General features: G+C 39.3%; 2 protein-coding genes across 3 annotated transcripts in view; both read right to left on the bottom strand.

Moving 5' to 3' along the window:
* The window catches only part of LOC133848338 (uncharacterized), an 88,155-nt gene extending 85,893 nt beyond the window's left edge, over positions 1 to 2,262 (bottom strand). The window contains exon 1 of the mRNA XM_062283846.1: positions 200 to 2,262. Coding sequence (XP_062139830.1) covers positions 200 to 714 — 515 coding nt within the window. The 5' untranslated portion in view covers positions 715 to 2,262. The remainder of the gene's footprint in view (positions 1 to 199) is intronic.
* A 2,576-nt stretch (positions 2,263 to 4,838) lies between these two features.
* On the bottom strand, positions 4,839 to 20,485 carry LOC133848341 (probable E3 ubiquitin-protein ligase IRF2BPL). 2 transcript variants are annotated; one of them, XM_062283850.1, is made up of 4 exons: positions 18,447 to 20,485; positions 8,418 to 8,531; positions 7,636 to 8,360; positions 4,839 to 6,695 (listed from the first exon to the last, which is right to left on the bottom strand). In XM_062283850.1, exons 1-4 carry the CDS (start codon positions 19,444 to 19,446, stop codon positions 6,555 to 6,557), a joined length of 1,980 nt encoding a protein of 659 aa, XP_062139834.1. In that variant the 5' UTR covers positions 19,447 to 20,485; the 3' UTR covers positions 4,839 to 6,554. The 2 variants fall into 2 exon arrangements, with proteins under 2 accessions (XP_062139834.1, XP_062139835.1); XM_062283851.1 differs by having other exon boundaries at positions 8,418 to 8,507.
* Positions 20,486 to 23,421: the final 2,936 nt, after the last annotated feature.

The raw sequence follows: 23,421 nt of genomic DNA, 5'->3' as shown, positions 1-23,421 counted from the left end.
TCTTTGGATAGTTAATTCAAATATCACAAAGCCAACAACTATTACAACTATTATTGTGTAAAAAATGGATAGTAAGCTGTCTCTTATTCGTTGCTTAATTAATCAAAAGCTTGCAAGACAAATGAGACTGCTGACAAGACAAATAACTTAATTGGTAAAAGGAGCACTGAAGAAGAAGAAGAAGAAGCGGAATACTTACGACATATTATCGCCACCGCCATCGCCCACACAGCTGGTCACACCGACCATGCCGATGCCGCCGCTGCGTCGCGGTCGACTCTTGCGGCGACGTCGACGTCGACGCTCCGAGGAGGCGGTGCGTGTTTGCAGCACATGTTGACTGAGCGATTTGTGGCAGTTGCCAGCGTTGGATTGTTGGATGCTGACGCCTCCGCTGCTGGCCAAGCGACGTCCAGTCGCATTGCAGCCACCGGCTGCTGCTGCCGCTGCCGAGGCAGAGATGGCGACAGTTGAGACTGTGGAGGTGGCGCCACCTGGCGGCTGTAAGCCTTGCACGGCCACAACAAGCTGAGCATCGCCAAAGCCGCCCGCTGAGCTGATGGTGTCCGTCGATTGTGGTGTTGCAGCGTTGCCCAGTTGTTGTTGCTGCTGTTGTTGTAGTTGTTGTTGTTGTTGTTGCTGCTGGGCGTGGGACTGTGACTGCGATTTGCTGTTGCGCAGGCTGTGATTCACTTTGCGCCACATGCGCTCCATGTTTGGGGATTTTTCTTCTCTTCCTCTACTATTTTTCTAGCTTCCAGCGATGCGATGTGGATTGTGGAGCGGAGAGGGGGGTGGGGAGGGGAGTTTTTTAGTTACAGTTGTTGTTGTCGTTGTCTTATTGTTTCGAGGTGGCAGTGTTTAGTTGTTTTGTTGTCAGCTGGCGGCGTCAGCAACATGGCTACACACTCACTCACACACACGCACTCCCACTCACACACACACACAATAACAAAAACAAAAAAAAGCTACTCAGCAGGAACTATGCATTGTTGTTGTTTTTTTTGTTGCGATTGCGACGGCGATTGCTTTAGTTGTAGTTGTCTCTTTTACACTCGTTGCTCGTTGTTGTTGTTATCTGTGGATTTGCGGAAGCAGAAAACAAAAAGCAATGAATTGAGTTTAACCAAACACACACCCACACACACACAGAAAAGCTGACTCCAACGCATGTGTGTGTGTGTGTGTGTGTGTGTGTGCAAAACTTTTGTCATGCACTTTTAGGTTAAGCACGCGCTACTGCTGCTTCTTCTTCTACACTCATTTCGTTAAGCCGCGCCATTGTTATACTCGGCACCTTTGTTGTTGTTGTTCTTGTTCTTGCTATTTGCCTTTGCACTTGTGAATGAAAATTGTGAATTGTGAATTGTGAGAGCAACTGAGCGAAGCGCACACGACGACGACGAAAAAAAGAAACTATCGACTACATACATCTATGTGTGTGTGTAACTTGATTTTGCATATTTTTTAAACTGCTTTTCAATATTTGTTTCGTTTCGTTTCGTTTTTCATACACTTATTCAATTCACAAATAAATAGCAGCAATCAACAGCAGCAAAAAGCAACAGCGACAACTGAAACTGCGACGACGACGACGGCGACACACATTTCACGTTTTGTCTAATTTTTGCCTTAGTAATGAGAGAAGAGCGCAAAAAAAATACACACACACACACAGACACAGTCGCAAAACAGGAGAGTTTAACAGGCGCGATGGCAACGAAAGCGACGCCGTCGTATTTGTTGTCGTTGTCAAGTTGCTGTTGTTGTTGTTTTTGGCTCTTTTTTGGGTTTCTTCTTCACTTCGCTCACAGTGGGACCGCAACAACAACAAGAGCGCTGCTAAATAGGCAACACTGCCAATGATCAGCTGCTGGACATGGGCAGCACTGATCGGCGTAGCCATTTTGTTGTAGTTGTTGTTGTATTTTCTCTCCAGCTGGGCTGGGCAATGGATTAGTCATCCCAGTTGACTGACAATTCGCAACCACTGTGCCTGCTCTCTCTCTCTCTCTCTGGCTGCGTGGGCGCCGTCGTCGTTGTCTGTGTATAACACAAACAATTTGCGCTTGAGTCTGCAAGGGAATTCCTGCTGCTGCTGCGACAGCGAGAGCGAGAGAGCAAAGGAACCACAAGCAACTACAACAACAACAACAACAGCTTTGCGATTGCGGAAAATACTCTCGTATCACATCAGTTAAGTCATCCACAAATTTGTTGCCTACTTTTGGACTTTCACTAAAATTCACACACACACACACACACACATGCAAACAGGAATCAACGCTTAGTTACGCTTAAATATTTACTATTTTTTTTTTTGTAGTTTTTTTTATCACAAACAACAAATTCGCTGCGCCACTTTTTTTTTTTTTGGCCAGGAGCAGAAGCCTCTGCCCGTTTATTGGCAACGCGCACGCACAAATAAAGCTGCCAGCGACCGCAGCAAAACTCAAAAGCAGCGACGCCGCGTCAGCGACAATTGAGAGCCGCACACATTCCGTTACGCTAACACTTGCGCTCTCTCTCGCTCTCCCACTTGCCGCTCTCTTTGAAAATGTAAACATTGCATTCACAACCGGACGGGAAATTCAGCTTGGTTCGCTCTCTCAAATGGATAGCAAGGGATTTTATCAATGTAACATTTGTCAAATTGAATGCAAACATTGATAATAATAATAATAATGTTTCATATTATAATTATAAATATTTGTTCTTCTTTCTGTTTGCAGGTAAATTTTAATATTCTAAATTTATGCTGCACAAATTCAAACTTGAGCTTTCCTTAAAAGCTGTTTATCGCTGTGTGACCACAAGCAATATTTCTAAGCTATATACAAAAAATACGAGAGCACACCAAAATGTGTTCATCTGGTCACACTTACACACAGCTTGTACCAAATTTAGCAAATTGCGCCGCATTTTCAAAAACTTGTTTAATACCGTGTTTTATATACAAATCTAAACGATGTGGTTTTAAAAATAACAATTTAACGCACCATTCGCGTAATTTTTAAGCCAATTATACACTTTTTAATTAATTTTCACTCACTTTTTACGCGTTCACGCACCAAGCATTGTAACGGCACTTTCGTAAACTAACTGCAGATGGAAGCTTGCAAAATACCATAAAAAATCTTTTGCTACTTTTCAGTATTTTATACCAGAAAGTATGCCTTAAGCTGCTTAAGGATATTTTCGGCTTTGCAGAAAACGCCACCTGTCGACTAAAGCAGAAACATAGTACGAATGTGGTATAATAGATGGCGCTTTCAATGCGTCAGTTGCGTTGGCTGAAAACACAAATGATAATAAATAAAAGCTAATTGAAAAAAAAAGAAATAAAATAACTAAATAGATAAAAGTCCTCCCGCATTGAAACTGCAGTTGAATTTTGTATTTAAGTTTCATTTTGTTATAGTATTTTTAATTGGGTTGTTGCCAGTTGGCAGTTCCATCATCATCATTATCATGATCGTTTATCATTATCGTTATCGTTTATCGGTATCATTATCGTTATCATCCCCCAAAAATTTGCCTTAGTTGTTATCATGTGATAATATTACATAAGAAGTATGTAAACGTTTGTTTTTGCTTTTGCTTTTTTTTTTAAATATACTTGGTATATACGCCTTCGACAGTGATTACGATTGCGATTGCATTTATCGATAACTCGATTAGCATACATAAAATGTATTTGACTGTTTTGCATTTATAGTTTAAACATTTAGTTGACATTGAACATACACAAAATGCACACAAAAAATGCTCTTTACGATTTTCTTTTTATCTTATATTTTTTGCTTTGTGTTAGATAACTTTTGTGATAACTGTACCAATAGTACTACTCACTCACACTCACACACACACCCACACCCATTCAATCACACGCATACACTCAAATCTTTTACAAAGGACAATTTCGTTTAGTTTCATCTTTGATTTTGCTTTTTAAGTTAATGTTTTTTTTTGCATTTTTTTGGTTTTTTCTTTTCGCTTTACTTAGCTTACTTAAACGTTGGTATTATTGGCCTATTGCGCAGTTTTACAATTACAAATTTCGACACTATGAGATCTCAAAATTCATCTTAGTCGATTTTCCCCCATCAAAGTTTTCCTGCCAACTCTTCTTCTTCTTCATCATTATGAAAATGAAACTTTGAAAAATGTGCGTTAATTTTTTGATGTTTGCGGTTTTTGCCCGCTGCCAGAGTTGCCACCTGGACAGAAACTTCATTGAGAGAGCGAGAAAGAGAGCGCGAATGCATTGCAGAAACTTCTGCGAGCAGGAGCGAGACAGGTATAGCAATGGAGAGAGTGGGAGAAAGACAGCGCGAATGCATCGCTGCTTTTATCACAAAAAGTTTGTTGTTCGTTTTCAAAGAACGTAAGTCAGAAATAAGCATAGAAAAAGGAGGAACAGAGAGAGAGAAAGAGAGTGGGAGAGAGAGAGAGAGAGAGAGAGAGGAAGAGCTGCGGCGTCTGCTTTACACTTCTTTAGAGTAACAATATAAATATTATATATTGATATATTCATAATGTATATCGACTTGACTTTTTTTTTATTCTTGTTTTTTGGTTTTGTTTTGATTTGATATTCTTGTATTTGATGTTATAATTCGTAGTTGTTAATCTAGTAAAAACCGTTTGCTTGTAATCTACTGCAAAAAGTACAGTTCCACCAAAAACTATCGCACGCACTATCGATAGTATTGTGCGGCAGACAATTCATCGATAACTGGCTGTGTTTTTTTCTCCTGTATGTAAATTGATGTATTTGCTCTCTATGTGGTGCAGCTATGTGGCAACTATAGATCTGTATAATATTCTCATTCTCATTCTTCTTTTTTTTCTTCGTTTTTTTGGTATGTTACAAATGTGTGTGTTTGTTTTTCTCATACTGTGTTGGTCCAGTTTTTTTTTCTCATTTATTTAGTTCAATTGTTTTTTTTTTTTGGTTTTCTGCAAAATTTGCTGGCAAAATTCGCTGCACAAGCACAAAAGACGTGTGTTTTTATCGTAATCGTTACGTTATCGATACAAATACAAAAAAATGTTCTTGTTGCGTTGTTGCCGCTCTTCACAATGTGCGTGCAACGTTGCATGTTTTCATATTCTTTTTGTTTTCTTGTTTTCTTTCTGCGTATTTAGTTTTAAAAACTACCGACAACAAAATATATAAAACTACGCTGCAAAAATGTCCCCCAAAAAATGTTAATTTCCCATCATTTTGCTGCTTGTGGCGGCGGCTTAGTTAAAAATCGTTTTTAAAAATGTTTGTTACGTATTACGCCAAAATCGTTTTCCATTTTGCTGTTACTTTAATTTTTACGTCATCTTCGAGCTGTTGCTGCTTCTTCTTCTCCTTCTTCTTCATCTGCTTTTGCTGCTGTATCAACATCAAATATATAATTGCTATTTTATTTAGAATATACACATATATATTTTTGTATATGTATATGTATATATATATATATGTAGATATATATTTTTAATCCAATTATGTGGTATGCATATGTACAGATCTTTAGCATAAAAACTGGGTTTTAAATTAAGTAGTTACTAAAAAAAAAAAAAAAATTATATCTTGTTTTACATACATGCATTTGTAGTTGTGTGTGTGTGTGGGTGTTGGTGTGTGTATCGAATAAAATATATATAGATATATAGTATATGTTTAAAGACTGAATACAAATAAATTAATTCATTAGTACAAACTAAATAAGCTTAAGTTGGTAAATTGTTTATAAATCAATCAATCATCTGAATGATTCTCATGCGTTAACAACAAAAATTCTCTTATACAAATATAGTTGGTAAAAAAAAAAAATAGTTAGAATCATATTTATATATATATATATCTAAATATATATATATTAAGTATACGTTAAGTGTACAATTTCTCTTCACACGCTAGTTTCTCGTGTTTTTCTTCTGGTATTACGTTAAAGTTACATTACGTTACGTTACGTTTTTACTGTTACGTTTTCTGCGCACCTTTTGCAGATGATCGTTCCACACACAAAAAAAAAAACAAAAACAAAAAACCGAATCAAAAATATAATTAGATTTTGTTTTTCTTGCTGCGACGCTGATAAATATGCTACACAATTTTTGTTGCTTTCATTTCGTTCATTATCCATCAATTTCAATTTTCTCTTTCTTTAAAAGTTACAAATTTGTTGTGTTTGCTTATGACTACAAATGTTTTGTTGTTGTTGTTGGTCGTCATGGACAAAGAGCGCCCTCTGCTGCTGCTGCTACTGCTGTTGCTGCTGACTGCGACGCCGGCGTCGCGGCTGTCACAAAGAAAAAAAAAGTGTCAAAGTTGTCGCTCTCCATTTTCGAACTCGTGTCAGAGCGTGACAGAGCGTCGTCTGTGTGAGTGCAGCGCAAGCAAAGCAGAGACACACACAGAGAGAGAGCGACGAAAAAGCTTCGATCGCTGCTCTCTCGCTCTCATGCAGTTGAATTATCAGTTACAGCGTCGCTGCTGCTGGGCTCTCTCAAAAGTGCTCCAAAGCTCGGCGCAGCTTCTTACAATAAAATGGACATTAAGACTCGCGCTCCTTCTTCACCTTGACCTCCTCGCCCAATATGGTGGTGATTTCGCCCTGCATAAATGCCCACGGTATGGTCGAATTAGCCAGCGGGCATCGTTCACCACTCGGGCAGTAAACTTCGTTGCCCAGTCCCTAAAAACAACCACCGAAGAGAGAGAAACGTATTAGTGTGAGAGCGTAAAACAGACAAATATACAAGGTAGTCTCGCGTTGGCAAAAGCTGGTATCTTAGTAGTCATGACCTGTGTTGCCATATTAGCTATTTTATTGCTAGATCTAGCTATTTTGAAACTGCAAAAGCTATAAGATTTTGTTAAATGCTATTAACTAGAATTCTATCATTTTTTTTAATGATTCGGCTACTTTTGGCACTTTTGAAATAGTTTCGATGGCTCTTCTTACAGATATGGACTCAACAGAAGTTGGTTGTGTTCTTTTAACTACACATTGCCAACAAAATATTTGAAAATTATATTTGAATCAGATAAATACAAAGATTCGGTCGAGGAAACATCGATATTAACATTTCTTTTTTATCTTAATAACAACCACCTAAAAATAACGCAGAAATATTAGCAATTTCTAGCATATTTTTTCTATCAATTTAGCTACTACTAAAAATATACCAAATGGTATATTTGGTATTTCAAAATATATACCATAGACAAAGAAGGTTGGTCAAAAATTTAACCAACTTGCATCGAGCTGAAAAATGCTACTTTGAGTATAACGCTCTAAATAAGTTCCTTACACAGATTGGTATAATGGGAAAGTTCTTAAGTTTTGATGACGTTGGTCAAATTTTAAGCAATTTGCTTAACCAAGAAATACTGTACAATTGATGTACAAAAATATAATAACTTGTTATTAAAAACTAACTGCTATTTTAAATTCCAATTTGTTTAAGAAATATAGCTATATTTGGCTATTTTTGTTGGCCTTCTCTGCTATAAATGACCACTATGTAAGAGTTGGCAACACTAACGAAAGCTTTTGCCAACTAGACTACCTTCCATATTGTAATTGTATCATGGACGAAAGAGAGCAGCGTAAGAGAGAGAGCTGAACTTACGTTTTGACGCTTGATGCTCTCGCGACTGCAGGGAAAGCAGAACTTGTGAATGTTCACCGAGGGACACTGCACGAAATGCGTGTCCTCCAAACGCTCTTGGCACAACGTGCACTTCAGTGTCGCATTCTGCGCTGCTGCCGCGGCCGCCGCTGCTGCTGCGTTGGGCGCCGAACCGCTGCCGCTGCCGACGCTGCTGCTGCTGCCAGCTGCGCCGCCGCCACCGCCGCTCATGCCGGCTGCGCTGCCAACGCTGCTAGCGCCGCTGTTGCTGCCGCCGCCCCCGCTGCCCAAGCCTTGAGGTGCACCGCTGCCGCTGCCGACGCCGCCACTGCTGCTGCTGCCGGGACCGATGTTGACTGCGCTGCCATTGCTGCCGACGCCGCCGCCGCCACCGGGTACGCCAACAGCGTTGCCAGAGTTGCCACCTCCGCCGATCACATCGCCACTGACCGCATTCGGATTCGGTGGCAACGACGACGGACCAACGCCAACCACTGAGGCGCCTCCGCTGGCGCTGCTGCAACTGCTCAGCGAATTGCTTCCACCTGCTCCGCCTCCTCCTCCTCCGCCTCCCAAAGAGCCTCCTCCTGAAGCGCTGCCTCCGCCTGCACCTCCGGCGGCCACAGCAGCCGCTTGCACCGAATTCGAGCCTCCCACCTCGCTGCTTGTGACGGTTGTGCTGGAAACATGGCGCGATCCCGACGATCGGCGACCAGATGATGATCCTATTCAGATATATATATATAAATATATTTCCTATTTGATCGTAGCTCGTTACTTACCCGAACTATTCGGCGAGTGGACGCTGCGCGGGGGCAATGGACCCGAGGGGGGACTGGAGCCATTGCGTCGACTGACTGGCGACAAGTGCTCTGCAAGGTAGAAAGACGTGGACACTGTATTTAGTTTAGTTCCCGAGCGCATTAACCATGAATAAATGTCATTAAAACTAGCTTAAAATACTAGAGCTTTAATGTGATTAAAGCTTTGCATGAAAAGCTTTAAACGCAATAAAAAGTTACTTATAATTAAGTGTTCCATAAGTTTAAGGAATACATAGGTTGCAATATACTTAAAGCTTTTAGCATAGCACAAGTTTTAATGTGATTAAAGCTTAATACAAGATGAAGATTCAGTTGAATTGTAATAGAATTTAAATTACTTCAAAATGTGCAATCTCCTTAAAGCTTTTCATATAACTTAAGCGCTTTAATGTGATTAAAGCTTATTGAAAAACATTTGCAGATTCAGTTAAATTGTAATGTAAGATTTGCAAATAACTAAAGTTCCAATATGAGCACATAGGTCAAGAGCTTTAATGTGATTAAAGCTTGTTAAAAGTTAAGTTAAAGCTTGTCAAATTAAGTTCAACAATAATTAAGTTAATTGAATAATTTTAGTTTTAATACGCATCAAACTTTCCACGTAACTAACAAGCTTAATGTGATTAAAGCTTAATGAAAAATGTACTTAAAATTAAGTACTTAATAATGAAGTTCAAGGAATAACTTTAGTTGTTATATTCTTTTCCATTTCTCAAGAGCTTTAATGTGTTTTTCACTTTAAGAAAAACATTTGGAGATAAGTTGTGATGAGATTAAAGTTACTTACAAAAAAGTAATTAATTACTTATTAAGTTTTCGAAATAAGTTTCAATATAATTAACGCTTTTAGCACAGCTTAAGAGCTTTTATGTGATTAAAGCTTAATCAAAAATACATTTTGTTGCAATATGCTATATGCTTTAAGCTTTCCACAAAGCTAAAGAGCAATAGTGTGAATAAAGTTTAATGAAAACCATTTGCAGAGTCAGTTGAATTGTAATGGTATTAAAGTTAAAGAATTGCTAATTAAGTTTATGTTTAAAACTTTTTCCTTAGCTTTAGAGCTTTAATGTGATTAAAGCTTGACAAAGAAAGGTAATCAAAATTAAGTATTTCTTAAGTTTAAGGAATGTTTTTAGTTGCTTAATGCTCAAAGTTGTGCACCTCAACTAAAAAGCTTTAACTTGATGAAAGATGTTCATAGAGCTTTGCAGTAAGTTGTAAAATATTTTAAGCTTAAAAGCTTAAGTGGTAGATTAAAGATTACAAGTGTGTTATCAAGATTAAGAAATGCTGGCTAAAATAAAACTTATTCAGAATCAATAATTAAAAGAAAGTCAATATCGAATAGTAAATTATTATATCAAATACATTAAAAAATCGATTCATTTTACGAAATGAGACAGAATACAAATCAATTAATCGAATTAAATGATTCCACATAGAATTGTGTTAATAGCTAATCTTAAAAAAAAAAACCCTGGTAAAACCTTCGATATCATAGAAATTCCCAGCGAAAATATTCCCAGTTATATAGCAGGAAATTTGATTGGTTAATTATTAGCATAATTCTCGACTTGAACAAAAAAAAAATACGAAAAGAAGAACGAGAAATTTATGAAATGAAAACAAATGCCAATTGCGATGTTTCATACATAAACAATAAGCAGAATAAACAAAAACAGATAGAGAAGAGGAGAGAACAACTATTTTTGGAAATTGTTTACCACAGAAAACAAAAGTTGTTGCTATTCAACCATATCGAAAGAGCACTGTATGTGAAAATCAAGAAGAAGAATGAACTTAGTATATACATATGTATGTGTGTGTGATTGTAGTTGTATTTATGTTTACAGTATTCCAATTGAATGGGAGGCCTGCTTTCGATTTTTTCGTTGCGAATGAAAAAAAAATAATAAAGAGAAATAAGTAAATACATACTACATAAGTATAAATGAAATCATTTTCATTGCAAGCGTTGTTTTTGTCTTCATTTTGCTTGGCGCAATTTCTGTAATTTTAGAACTTGGCACGAACACGCTTCACACACACACACACACACACACATACATACTACTAGTGTTGTGTGGTTGGCAAGCAACGCCAACATTTTCATTCACCAACAGCAACGAATGTGACGTCACAGACAAAAACACAACCAAGTGCAGGTTGCTGGCCCCACTGTGCCGACGCCGCAACAACAACAACAAGAAGAACAAGAACAACATCGACAACGACGCCGACAATAGAATCCTCAACCAGCTGGTTTTTTGCACAAGCGACGTCAAAAAACAACGTCAGTTGGCAAAGTGCCCGAAAAGCAAAGGCGGCGGCGGCGACGACACGAAACGAGACGAGACGAGACGAAACAAGTTTTTGTTGCTGCTGCGCATACGTCACAAGGCAGCGACGCATGCAGAGCGGGCGTAAGAGTGAGACAAAAGCAGAAGTAGTCAACGTCGAAGAAGAAGAAGACGAAGCAAACAGCAAAACGTGCAGAATGCAGTTGGCAGGGCCGGTTTTTTTTTTTTTTACTTTTTATTTCTTCCTTTTCATTTTCTGTAAGCATGCAAGTCGGTTTGTGTATGTATACCAGACACGCACTCACACACACATGCGCAGCAAGCATACCAAGTTTTGTTTTGACTATTTGCTTTTGGTTTTATTCGTCACGCAGCCGGCACGGTCGCCGCGTGACTTGCCGACGACGAGCGGCGGTCACGCCAATTAACATACATACATACAAATATACTTATGCATGTATGTATGTACGTATGTATGCATGCTTTTCGTTATGTACTGTACATGAACATGCGCAAAGCACTGCGACACACACACAAACACACACACTCATGCATGCAAATGTATGTACTGTTGCGTCGCTGCTTCGTGCGCTGTTAACTTTGCTGTTAAGGTTGCCAAAAAGAAAAGAGAAAAAAAAAGAACTGTATGTATGCGAAGCACGCGCACGCGTAGCCACAATTTACTTGCTGCTGCTTCTTCTTGCCGCTGATGATATTGAAAAAACCAAAACAGATAAAAAAAAAAAAAAAAAAAAAAAAACTGTGAGCTGGGCTTTCATTTGTATGCCTGGCGGCGTCGAGCACATTGCTCAAATGTCGACGACGCTGTCAGCGAACAGCGCACAGTGGGCTGCATACGAAATGTGCGCTGCTGCTGCGTCTAGAGTGCTGTTATGTTTATTTATTGCGACTGCGACTGTGACTGTTGCTGCCCGCCAAGCGTACAGCTATCCCCCCTCCACTCCATCCCTTTTCCACGACCACCGATGCTGCTTCTTCTAAATTGGCAAGTCAAAAAACGCACATAGACATCGCACAATCCGCGACGTCGACGTCGCTGCCAGCGTCGCAGTGTGTGTGTGTGTGGCCTCCGTCGCAGTAACAAAACGTGGATATTTATAGCATTTGTTTATATTTTGCACGCAAATGTGTAAAAATAATAACAAAAGGCACAACCAAAATAAATAAATATCATAATAATAATGACAACAGAGCAGAGACAGAGCAGAGAAGCGAAAACAAACTTGTAGACGATGAAGAAGAAGAGGAAGCAGCAGCAGTCGCAGCATCAAGCGAGAGCGAGAGAGCAACAAAATATGCAAGCAACGTTGCGAGCACAGTGGTTGCATTGCAATTTGTTGCGTATTCTCAATTTTCGGCACTGACTAATACAAGTCTTCCCAAAAGTATTAATAGCAGAAAATAAACAATTTTACACATTTTGCGCACTCGTTCATTTTTGTGTGTATATATTTTCATTCATATAAAAAAGAATCATAAATACATCTCTCTCCCCAATATGAGAAATGCAGGCACACGTAATCTTGTTGTGTGTTGTTGTGGGGCGAAATCTATTTTTGGTTTGATTTCTTTTTAGAATTTTTCCGTCTGCTTTTGGAATCGTTTTGTTTTATTTATTGTTTTTTGCACAAGCAAAAGCGTGAATCATTTGGCTTGTCAATTCTATTACAAAAAGACTGTCTAATTTTTGCCTGAGCTCAGGAATTCGCTCTCTTCAAATGAATGAAAACGGAACCACACCCTAAGAAAACAAAGATCTATTACACACACACATGTGTGCATATCTAAGGTTAAAACTGTTGTGCGTAATTGGAAATTATTATATTATGATTCTTTTTTTTTTTTTGACTGTGCAGCAATTAATAGCCGTCTGATTATTTCAAGTGGCCCACTCATAGTTCGGATCTCTCAATTGATTTCCGTTGATAAAACCACTCCATAAATCATAAAAAATGGGAACACTTTCGATAATAGATGGTACTGAGAGCAGATGAAAGGAAGAACATAAAACAAAAAAAAATCCCAATTCACATGGCATAATCAAAAATAAACAAACCATATAGACAACGAACGGACGAAGCGTGTGATCTGCCTCCAATGCAACCATATATAGTAGCATTCTAAGTACAATCACACATACACACACACATATACCTTGCACTATCAGTCATAGTTGGCCATGGCGATAAGATAGAGAGAGCGAGAGACTCAATGAGGCACCTCACGATAAGATAAACAAAACAGCTGTGTGTATAAAACGCTGCCAAAGCAAACGAAAGTGGAGTCTACATACGTACATCATGTGTGTATACTGACTGTATCAAGAAAAAGAAAAATAATAATAATAATACTACACACACATATAGTATATACTCTCCATATCGCTGCCTTGCATTGTTTATGGACCAATGTCGGGGGGAATGCGGCGAATATAAAACACATGACGTCGTTCTAAATGGGGCGACCGACCAAACAATCGCCCTGAAATATATGGATGAAAAATACTTATCGCAAAGTCAGTTTTAGAGCTTGAGTGTATTGCGCACGCATAACTTATCAACTTGGGTGGTTAAAAAGTTGTTGTTTTTTTTTTTCAAGCTGCGCATGAGAATCATATTGAAATAAAGCTACAAAGCATCGAAAGATTCCTTTTTGGAAATTGACTCATTATATAGGGATATAAATTTATGCGGAATAGAAAAGAAACATCTAAAAATAAAGAGCTCATCTGTTGGCTAGAGTTCATGAGTTCATTGGCCGGTTTTTCCCAACAAAAAAACTAAATACAAACTGGTTTTAGGTTATTTCCTACCTATTTATGTATTGGAATCGATATATCACTGATAATATACGTATATATGTGTATTATAATCGGTATTATCGAAAGCGAACACCACACTTACTGATAACATTCAATTCAACATTATCGCATCAAAAACAAAAAAAAAAGAAGAAAAAACTGTTTCACAACCCACTGTCCTTTTGTCGTATAGTTGTCTTATCGAGCAGTTACCTGCTTATCAACCCACAACTGATAACTCTGATAACGAACCAAAAATATTGTGATAAGATAGTGTCAAGCGCATGATACGCATTTAATAGTCGCTGCTCCAACAGCTTATCATTCAGGCCACAAACGACAAAAAAAAAAATACTGATTTGTGCACCGAAAACGAAGCATTGTCGCTTTCATTCATATTCATATTGCTTGCTTGCGTGTATTTGTCACACTGTGCTTGCCTGATGCATCTAATCAGCAAAGTACACACACATACACTCATGTCGCTCTCTTTCTGCATGCCTCTGTTCACGTGTTAACGGTACTGCATGCTGCTGTTGCTGCTGCTGATTGACAAGAGAGCGTGCCTAATTATCGCCTAGGACAATGTCTGCGAGAGAGCGAGAGCGAAAATTCTTTGCAAGCGCAAATCTAGAAAAACTGCACTGCAGCAGCAACAACAACAACTCTTCGTGTCGTGTCTTCGTGCATGCACGAAGTGCGCTCAATGAAGACGAAGATAACGAGACAAGCAGGCGTTTTACACAAGGGGGCGGCACACGTCCTATACTTATATGCATATGTATGTGTGTATGTATGTATATTATATACGCATGCATTATGTACTTGTAAACGACGCTAGCGTGTCACCGTACTCACATAGTAAGTATGTATGTACATATGCAGCGTTGTTGTGTATGTATACCAAAAAAGCATTTGTTATATTTTTAGTATACACATGAACAGTCGCGCGGTTTTTGATTTTGGTAATGAAATACACACATACACATTGTATGTATGTATGTATGTATGTACACACACTTGCATAGAGGGCAACGTAATGTAAATACACGTAATAAGCAATAAGCGGTCGCCGCAGGCAGAGCAGCGTAAAACGTAAAAGCACACATACACACACACGTACAAACAATCCAAGCACCGTGATGCCAACTTGATTTGCAAATGGCAAACGCGATAAAAAGAAACAGCAATGAGAAACACAATACTATACTATGTATATAGTCGACTTTATCGCATTATATCAATGAATGATTTAATTGCCATTATCAGCAATTAAAAAAGGTAAATTGCAGCCATCGGTCGAATCATCAATGAAAATCAAGTTGGCCCCACAGTGCACAACACAACAACAACACAAACAAGATGACGGCATCGGCATGCGCGAAAAATGTTCATTACTATTTGCTTATGTTGCTGTTGTTTTCTTTTTTTTGTATTGTACTTTTGTGAGTATTCAACTGAAATACATACACACACACACACACTTAGAAATGTGCAAGTTTTGTGTGAACTGCAGTACGTTCCGTATACTAAAATTTTATCTACACTTTTTGCTCTTCTGCGTATGCGCGCATATTTGTGTGTGAGTGTGTGTGTGTGTGCAACTTGTTATCGCATAGCGTAAAACAGCCAAAGAAGAAGAAGCAGAAATAAAAACCAAAACAAGTTTAATGACGTTTTGCGCGCGCACACAAAAAAATACAACAGCAACAGCAACGTCGTAAGCAACAAGAATAAGAAAAAAAGCATACAAAAAAAAGCAGAACACAACACAGTCAAAACTCGTTTAGCCCAGGCAAAAGTAGCAGCAATAACAACAACAACAACGACAGCCTGTTGTGTGGAGAATGGGAGAGACACAGTTACAGCACAGCTTCAAAGCGAGACAGAGAGAGAGAGCGCATCAACCAAATTGGAGACTCCAAATGCCGAAGTCGATTTTTGCACGTCTGTTTTTATTACATTTGCAGTCCTTTCGGTTGCAAAAGGGGGCAGCATGAGGCAGGAGGGGTTGAGTTACGTGCTTTGCTTGTGTCCGAGTGAGTGTGTGTGTGTGTGTGTGGCTTGTTATGTATTTCGAGCTTTTTAGTTGTGCGCATGACAGGCAAAATGCCTTTTTATAGCAAGGGTTGGCGACAGTCAAAACGAGGGTTGCAGCGGCTTGCAAAATGCGTTGACTTTTCTAGCTGCTGCGTGTAGGTGTGTGTGTGCGTGTGTGTGTTATGAAACACAAATGCAAGTGCAGAAGACACGGCGACGTCGACGTCAGTGTTCCATACTCATCCTCTCTTTCTCTTTCACTCTTGCTCCCTTTGCTGTCACTTGCAGGTGAAATTTTTGCATGGCTGCCCTCGCATACGTTTTGTGCTACACACACACACACACACACGCACAACGTATACACATTTGCTGGGACCTAGAGTCGAGAGCCTGGAAGCAGCGCTGCTTGCGCTCTCTTTCCATAGAAAAAGCTGCATCAAGGGAAACGCATCAACTGCACCAACACACAGAGAGAGAGGGAGAGCGAGCGTGAGAGCAAACACTGCAGCTGCTGCTCTGTGTGTGTGTGTGTGTGTGTTGTGTTAATGCGTGTGCCCGATAAGCAATACTAGGCACTGTCGCTGCTGCTGCTGCTGATAAGAAAACGTTCGTTCGTTCGTTTAGTTCGTTCGTCTGTCGTATTATCTAATCGCTGTGTTGCGCTTTGCTCGCGTTCGCTTATCACCCAAAATAGTCGAGTCTTTTCTTCTTCTTCTTTTGTGGAGAGTGATAAGCGCGCGTACACAACTCATGTCTTCCTTATCTGCCATCTCTTCCTGTGCCTCTCCCCCCTCCATCCCTCTCCTAGCCCACCCATCACTATCTCTGTCTCGCTTGCACTGCTGATAGATAAGCTGCAATCACGCTCGCTCACTCTGCTTGGGATTTGTGCCAGTTTGCAGTGTTCGCTTATCTGTTCAACACACACACACACACACTCAACACACACACACACACACTCAACACACACGCACACTTGCTGTGTATGTGAGCTTTGCGGAACTTGAGCTTTGCCGCTTGGAACTAGTTCACAGTCCCCTGAACTGAATTGCTTAGCTACGAATTAATCTTTATTTCATGAGCGAATTATGGTAGAATGAAATTTGTGATTTTGTAACTTTTATCAAAACAACTTTCTTTTGCTTTTCTAGCGTGTTCAGATTAGTTCATTGAACTAGTTCATACATATCTTGGATCATTTTTGCTTATTATTCACATTTCGCTCTGGCTTCTCTCTATTTTATTTCTTGAAATTGACGTTTTTAATTGAACAGCATTTATATAATGGCAATAGAGGGACTATATAGTATAGGAAGTATGTACATAGAGTCTATAGAGTCGGTTAAGGAATTCTTTATACCATAATATTTTCGCATTGAAACTAGTTCTTCATTTCCCCTAATATATATTCAAGAAGCTAGATTTTTTTTCTTTTTAACATAGTTCATTGACTAATCTCTAATATAGTTGTTGTTTTTTCTTTAGTTCATATGTTACTTGAAACTTGTTTTTGCTCTCTGTCTTCTTACTTTTTTTTGTCTAGTTCAGTAATATTGTCACACTTCGGATATTTTCGCTATTTTGGTACTTTTTAGTTTATTTATTATATTATCTAAATGTTGTCCACAAGTTTCGTGTAACTCTCTTTATAAGGTTTGGTTAAGTTATATGAACTATTTATTTTATATATATTTTCTTCTTTCTTCTTGCTTGCTGTATGATCTATCTCTTTATGTTTCTTTAGCTTCAGTCATTCCCTGAAGGATCTTTGTCTCTATAAAGTATTTTTAACAAGTTTTATGTTCTTCGAAAGTTTCTAATTTTTTCGAACTTTTACTAGCTTTAATAGATTTTCGAAATATTGTTGTATTTTACATATTTTTATTACATCTAGATATTAAAAAACAAATTAGATATAAGGTCTAGCTTCGCTTATTCACTTTTGCAGTTTCGTTAAGTTTTAATTCCTCATTTTCGCTTAACTTTCGGTAAGTTCTAATACCTCATTTTAGCTTATTCACTTTTGAAGTTTCCATTAAGTTATAATTCGTGATTTTCGCCTTAGTTTCGTTAAGTTCTGAGCCCTTGCTTTTGCAGTTTCTTTAAGTTCAAAGCCCTAATTTTGACTTATTCTCTGTACAATTTCGTTAAGTTATAATCCCTGATATTCGCTTAACTTTCGTTAAAGTCTAATCCCTCACTTTTGCAGTTTCGTTAAGTTCCAGCTCCCTCATTTTAGCTTATTCACTCTTGCATATTCGTTAAGTTCGTATCCTCGATTTTTCTTAAGTTTCATTAAGTTATTATCCCTCTTGTATGCTTATTCACTCATGAGGTTTGGTTAAGTTTTAATCTCTTATTTTCGTTTATTCATTTTTGCAGTTTCGTTAAGTTCTAGTTTCTGATTTTCCCTTAAGTTTCGTTAAGTTTCAGCTCCCTCACTTATACTTATTCACTTTTGATGTTTCATTAAGTTATAATTCCTGATTTGCACTTCAGTTTCGTTAAGTTGTAGTTCCTGATTTCCCCTTAAGTTTCGTTAAGTTTCAACTCCCTCACTTATACTTTTCACTTTTGATGTTTCATTAAGTTATAATCCCTGATTTGCACTTCGTTAAGTTCTAATCCCTCTCTTGCAGTTTCGTTAAGTTGTAGTTCCTGCTTTTCTCTTAAGTTTCGTTAAGTTTCAGCTCTTTCACTTATATTTATTCACTTTTGAAGTTATAATCCCTGATTTGCACTTCAGTTTCGTTAAGTTCTAATCCCTCACTCTTGCAGTTTCGTTAAGTCCGAAAAAAGTAAGAAAAGGGTTTGCACACTTACCGCCCGCCTTGAAGGTGGATGCATCGAAGCTGGGCGCTCTCACCGGCTGCTGTTTGTCGCGCAAGTTGAGCTGCCGCTCTGTGGGAACATAGCTAACGGGAGCCGGCAGCGATTCGCCTCGGGTCAACGGCGGTCGGACTCCGGTTGGATCGTCGAGGACGCTCCGCTTGGCGCTCGTGGGACCGACGCCGACGCCAACGCCGCTGCTGCTGCCGGCGGTGAGTTCAGCGACGCTGACGCCAACGCCGACGCCAAGATGAGCAGCGGGACCGTGTTGTGATTGCTGTTGTTGTTGCTGTTGGGGATCGACATCGACATCATCGCTGGGCGGACGCTTTAAGTTCACCGACAGAGCTGGCAACAAAGTGGAGCCACCTCCCCCTCCACCCCCGCTACCGGGTGGCTGTTGTGTGACGCTTCGTTGGCCGCCCGTCGGTGGCATGTGATGGGGTGGCATGTGGGAAATGCGAACGGGACGCACATCGGGTGCTGCCTCAAGTTTAACGGGGAAATCCAATTGCTGTGGCTGCTGCTGTTGTTGCTGCTGCTGCTGTTGGGGCGGCGGTGGCGGGGGGCCGATGCGTGGCATTTGATAAGCGGCTGCCACAGCGGCAACATGTTGATGATGGGCCAACGAGAGGGGTGCAACACCCCCTCCACCACCACCGCTCGCTGAGGAAGGTGCACCGCCGCTTGTGCTCGGTGCACCGCGATGCTGTGGCGCCGCCAATTGTTGCAACGACGTCTGTTGCTGTTGCTGTGGCGGTTGCTGCTGTTGAAGGACGACAACTTCACCATTCTCATGGGCTCGCTTGCTGCATACGGATGGATGCAGGCGTTTCATCTGCCGTGTGGCATACAAAATATCCTCGATGTGATCGGCGCCCTCGTAATTGACGCAACCGCGACACACTGCCTCCGAAAAGTCATTGATCATCGCCCATGGCATGCGAGGCAGATCGCATAGATAACAGTGCTGTCGTTTCGTTTGCAGCGACATTTTCAAATGTTGAACAGTTTTAACAGTTTAACAGTCGACTGGAATGCACTCTCTACACACGCTCTGTTAACAGTTGAAACAGTTTAACAGAGTTCAAGCTGCGAGCTGCGCTGCTGCGGCGACCCAAATTTACGCGCGCAACTCGACCCACTTTTTGGCGTCGACTGCGCTGCGCTGCGCTGTGCTCTGCTGCTGCGGATGCTTGCAGAAAATACTACTGCACACACGTACGTACGTACGTAGACACAAAATACACACACACACACGGCAAAAAAATGTAAAATACACACGCACTCACGCACGACGGAGTTAAGCGATATTTATCGCTGCTTGTTTAATTAGCGCCGATAACAAGTATCGATACAATTGTTTAATAATGGCGCCGTCAATTGCTGATGTTGTTGTTGTTGGTACCGGCAGCTGTTTGTTGTTGTTGTTGCTGTTGTTGTTGTGGTTGCTTTTATCATTGCTCTTTGGCTGCTGCTGCTGCGGTGGCTTGTTGTACATTTTTTTTTTGTGTTGCCTTTTGCGCTTTGTTATTGATTTTCGCTGCTGCTGCTGCTGCTATTGCGGCACACGCACACACACATGGTCAGGCTTACAAATTTTTGTATTTGTTTTTTTGCTTTACAAAATTATGCTTGTTTTTGCTGCCCAACAAAAAAAAAATGTAGTTGTAATTTATATTGTTTTTCTTTTTTTTCTTTCGTATTATTATATTTGCGCACAAACACTAATACAATTGCAATTGCGTGCACACGTACATACGCGGCGTTACGTTTTTCGTCGTACGTCTTTGTCGCGCACACACAAATACAAATGCACTCTCGCGCGCACACACGAAGAGAGGCAGAGCGGGAGAGAGAGACACGTACACGACGAGCGACGCTAAAAATGTTGTGTGGGCTACACACAAACACACAAATACACACAACGGAAACCGAAGAATGCTGTGTGCTGTGCTGCTGTGTTGTGCTGTGTGCTATGTGTTTAGCGTAAGCGTAACTTGACGCGGCAACGTTCGGCTACAGAATGATGAAAATGAGCGGTGCGCAAAGCAAAAGCAGCGACACAAAACGAAAAACAAAAAAGCAGCAGCAAAAAAAAAGAAGAAAAAAATATATACATATGTATAGGCAGGCACGTCAACGAACAAACGACCCAGTGGTGAATTCACTACATACATACTTCACATGTATATCAATGTATGTATGTGTGTGTATGCATAGGTCATGTAATGTATGGGGGGATGTTGATAATCAAATTACAAATGCAAACACTCGTAGATAACAAATGCTGATTGCTTACAACAATAATAATCAACCACTTCGTATGTAGAATATATATGTATTGTACTATAATTAAATTTGATTTTATGTGATTAATATTATTATCACATTTAATAATATTTATCAAATAATATCCAATTTAATTATAGTACAATATATGGTATAATGTTTGATGTGTGAGCCAGATTGGAAATCATTGACAATCAGCAAATTACGTGTTTCTCATGTTTGTTGAAAAAATGCGCAGTCAATTGGCAATTGGCCTCAATGCCGTTGTCATGTTGTACACACATTTTTCGGTTCATGCGCGCACGCTCTCTTCACACACACACGCACGTACAGTGCATGCTCTGCAGTGGAGAGCACACGCCAATTGGATGAACGTGCTTGTTACAGCGAATGCTCACTGTACACAAGCATACCTATGTGTATGTATGTATGTATATACATATGTATGTCGCTCTGTGTGTGCGCGCATGTATGACGACGCGATACAAACACACACACACATACACGCACACGGGCAGAACAGTTGTGAGTGTCGCGTACGTGCGAGCACGTCATAAGCAAAAGCAAAACGCAAGGCAAGGCTGTGACGACGACGACGTCGACGACGGCGATGGGATGTCGTGCAAAAGGGGCGCGTTTTGTGTGTGTTGGGGGTTGAAACGGAGCACAACAACAGCGACCATTGCTCCAGTACAAGCATTTTGTGTATGTATACCCATGTGCATACATATGCAAATCTATATGTATGTGTATGTACGACTTGCTGGCAGGCAGGCGTATACATACCGAAACGGTTCGTGTATCGATACACAAATGTAGACCTTGAATACGTAACGGCGCTGCAGCCGGCGTCACTGCTACGTCACTGCAGCGCAGCGCAGCAGAAGCAGAAGCAGCGACTGCAACAGAACAAAAAATGTTTGCAGTTTTTGCATTTGCGCTTTGCAGCTGCTTTAATGACGTTTTGTTTTCTGTTTTTTTTCTCTTTTTTGTTGTTTATTATTTTTTTTTTTTTGGGTATTACGCATTACAGTTATTTCATATACATACATATGTATATGAGTATGTATGTATGTATATGAAATATGTGCAAGCGGGAAAATGAAACTAATTAGCGGCAAACAGCTGATTACAACCATTGAGCAAAATCAGCTGTGCTAACAGCTGTTAAAATGTCGCTGGCAGCGCTGTTAGCGCACTGTTATTGTTATACTATGTATGTGTACATAGTTTGTCTTATTGTGTTATTGTGTGTGTGTGCTATATACTTTGCATTCCAGGAAACGTTTGAACTGCGCATGTTGCCAAATGTTGTATGTACATTCATGCATTTGCCACGCCTCCTCCTATTGTGTAGGTATAACAATTGTCCTGGGCTGTTGGCCTGCCTATATACACACTATATATATACATATATCGATCGATTTGGCCCGACCATGGTCTGGGACAAATTCCACGTCGTGTCGTGCTTGCCCTTTATTTTGTGTGTATTCATCGGCCAGAATTGTTGAGAGCTTCCTGGAAGCAACAATGCGGAAAAACCAGATACAGAAACTACGGACCCCGATTTTCCTCGAACTCCACTCCAAATGGGCGGCTGGGCAGGTGGGGTAGGAGAGGGGGTGTGTGTGTGGGGACGTCAATCTATTACCGATTGCTGATAACGAGTCTCGACTGTACATTATTATTATTATAATTACTCACTGCGGGGTTTATCAACAGAATTTTTTATGTATACTATATATGTATATGCTATATATATATGGGTGTACAATCGGGGACCGTAATCATTACAAGTGTATTATACAAATTGCATGCTAATGATTACTTTTTAATTTCTTAAAGTAATTTGCTCAATCTTAGTTTAATCATTATGAATTTCGATAATACAGAAAGTTGCCTTATAAGGATATAATAATGTAGTATAAAACTTATATCAGTTTTATACTACATATATTAATCACATTAATCACTTTAGCTTTGTCACTCCCTAAAATAATATTTTTTTCTCTGTAGTATTAAAACTGTTTTAAACAAGAAAGCTAAAGTCGAGTGTGCTCGACTGTGAGATACCTCTGTTAAGTTTAAAATATACCAAATTAATATACCGCAATAATAATTCTAATAATATACCAATCTGAATAAAAGCAAAATAGTGCATTATTATCAAATTGCTTCAACTTCATCATTAAACTTTTTTTGTAAATTATTAATCATTAATTTTTCCCAGAGTCTATAAATCATTTTGAATCCCGACATCTATTATAATACTATATAGTTTCAAGACTGTTTTTCTATTTTGATGAAATCTTTTTTTCACTTTAGATTTGAAACCATATTAAAATATAGAAACTATATTAATTATAAACAAAAAAAAAAAATAAATGCTGCTAAAATGAAAAATTGTTGTAGATGATTTAGATATTCATTAATTTCTGCCTAAGTCCATAAACCATTTCGTGACATCTACTATTGCTATACTATTGCTATATAGTTTAGAGTTTCTTTATGTTTTCTGATGGAATCTGTTTTTCACTTTAGTATTGAAACTATATTAAAACATACTAAATGTATTGCTTATAAAATAAAATAATAATGCTAAAATTGATCAAATTCTGTGAAAGTAAAGTTTCAACATTGTTTTTGTTTGTTTTTTGATGGAATCAAATGTATTTTT

The sequence above is a fragment of the Drosophila sulfurigaster genome, chromosome X (assembly GCF_023558435.1).
Source record: "Drosophila sulfurigaster albostrigata strain 15112-1811.04 chromosome X, ASM2355843v2, whole genome shotgun sequence".
In the NCBI taxonomy this organism is placed as follows: domain Eukaryota; kingdom Metazoa; phylum Arthropoda; class Insecta; order Diptera; family Drosophilidae; genus Drosophila; species Drosophila sulfurigaster.
This window is presented reverse-complemented; position numbering and strand designations above follow the sequence as displayed.

Coding starts and splice junctions, on each gene's coding strand:
- LOC133848341 (XM_062283850.1), bottom strand. CDS start 19,446: ATGTCGCTGCAAACGAAACGACAGCACTGTTATCTATGCGATCTGCCT. Junction 8,532..18,446: donor ATCCACCTTCAAGGCGGGCG/GTAAGTGTGCAA, acceptor AACTAAATACAG/TGTCCACGTCTTTCTACCTT. Junction 8,361..8,417: donor CCACTCGCCGAATAGTTCGG/GTAAGTAACGAG, acceptor ATATCTGAATAG/GATCATCATCTGGTCGCCGA.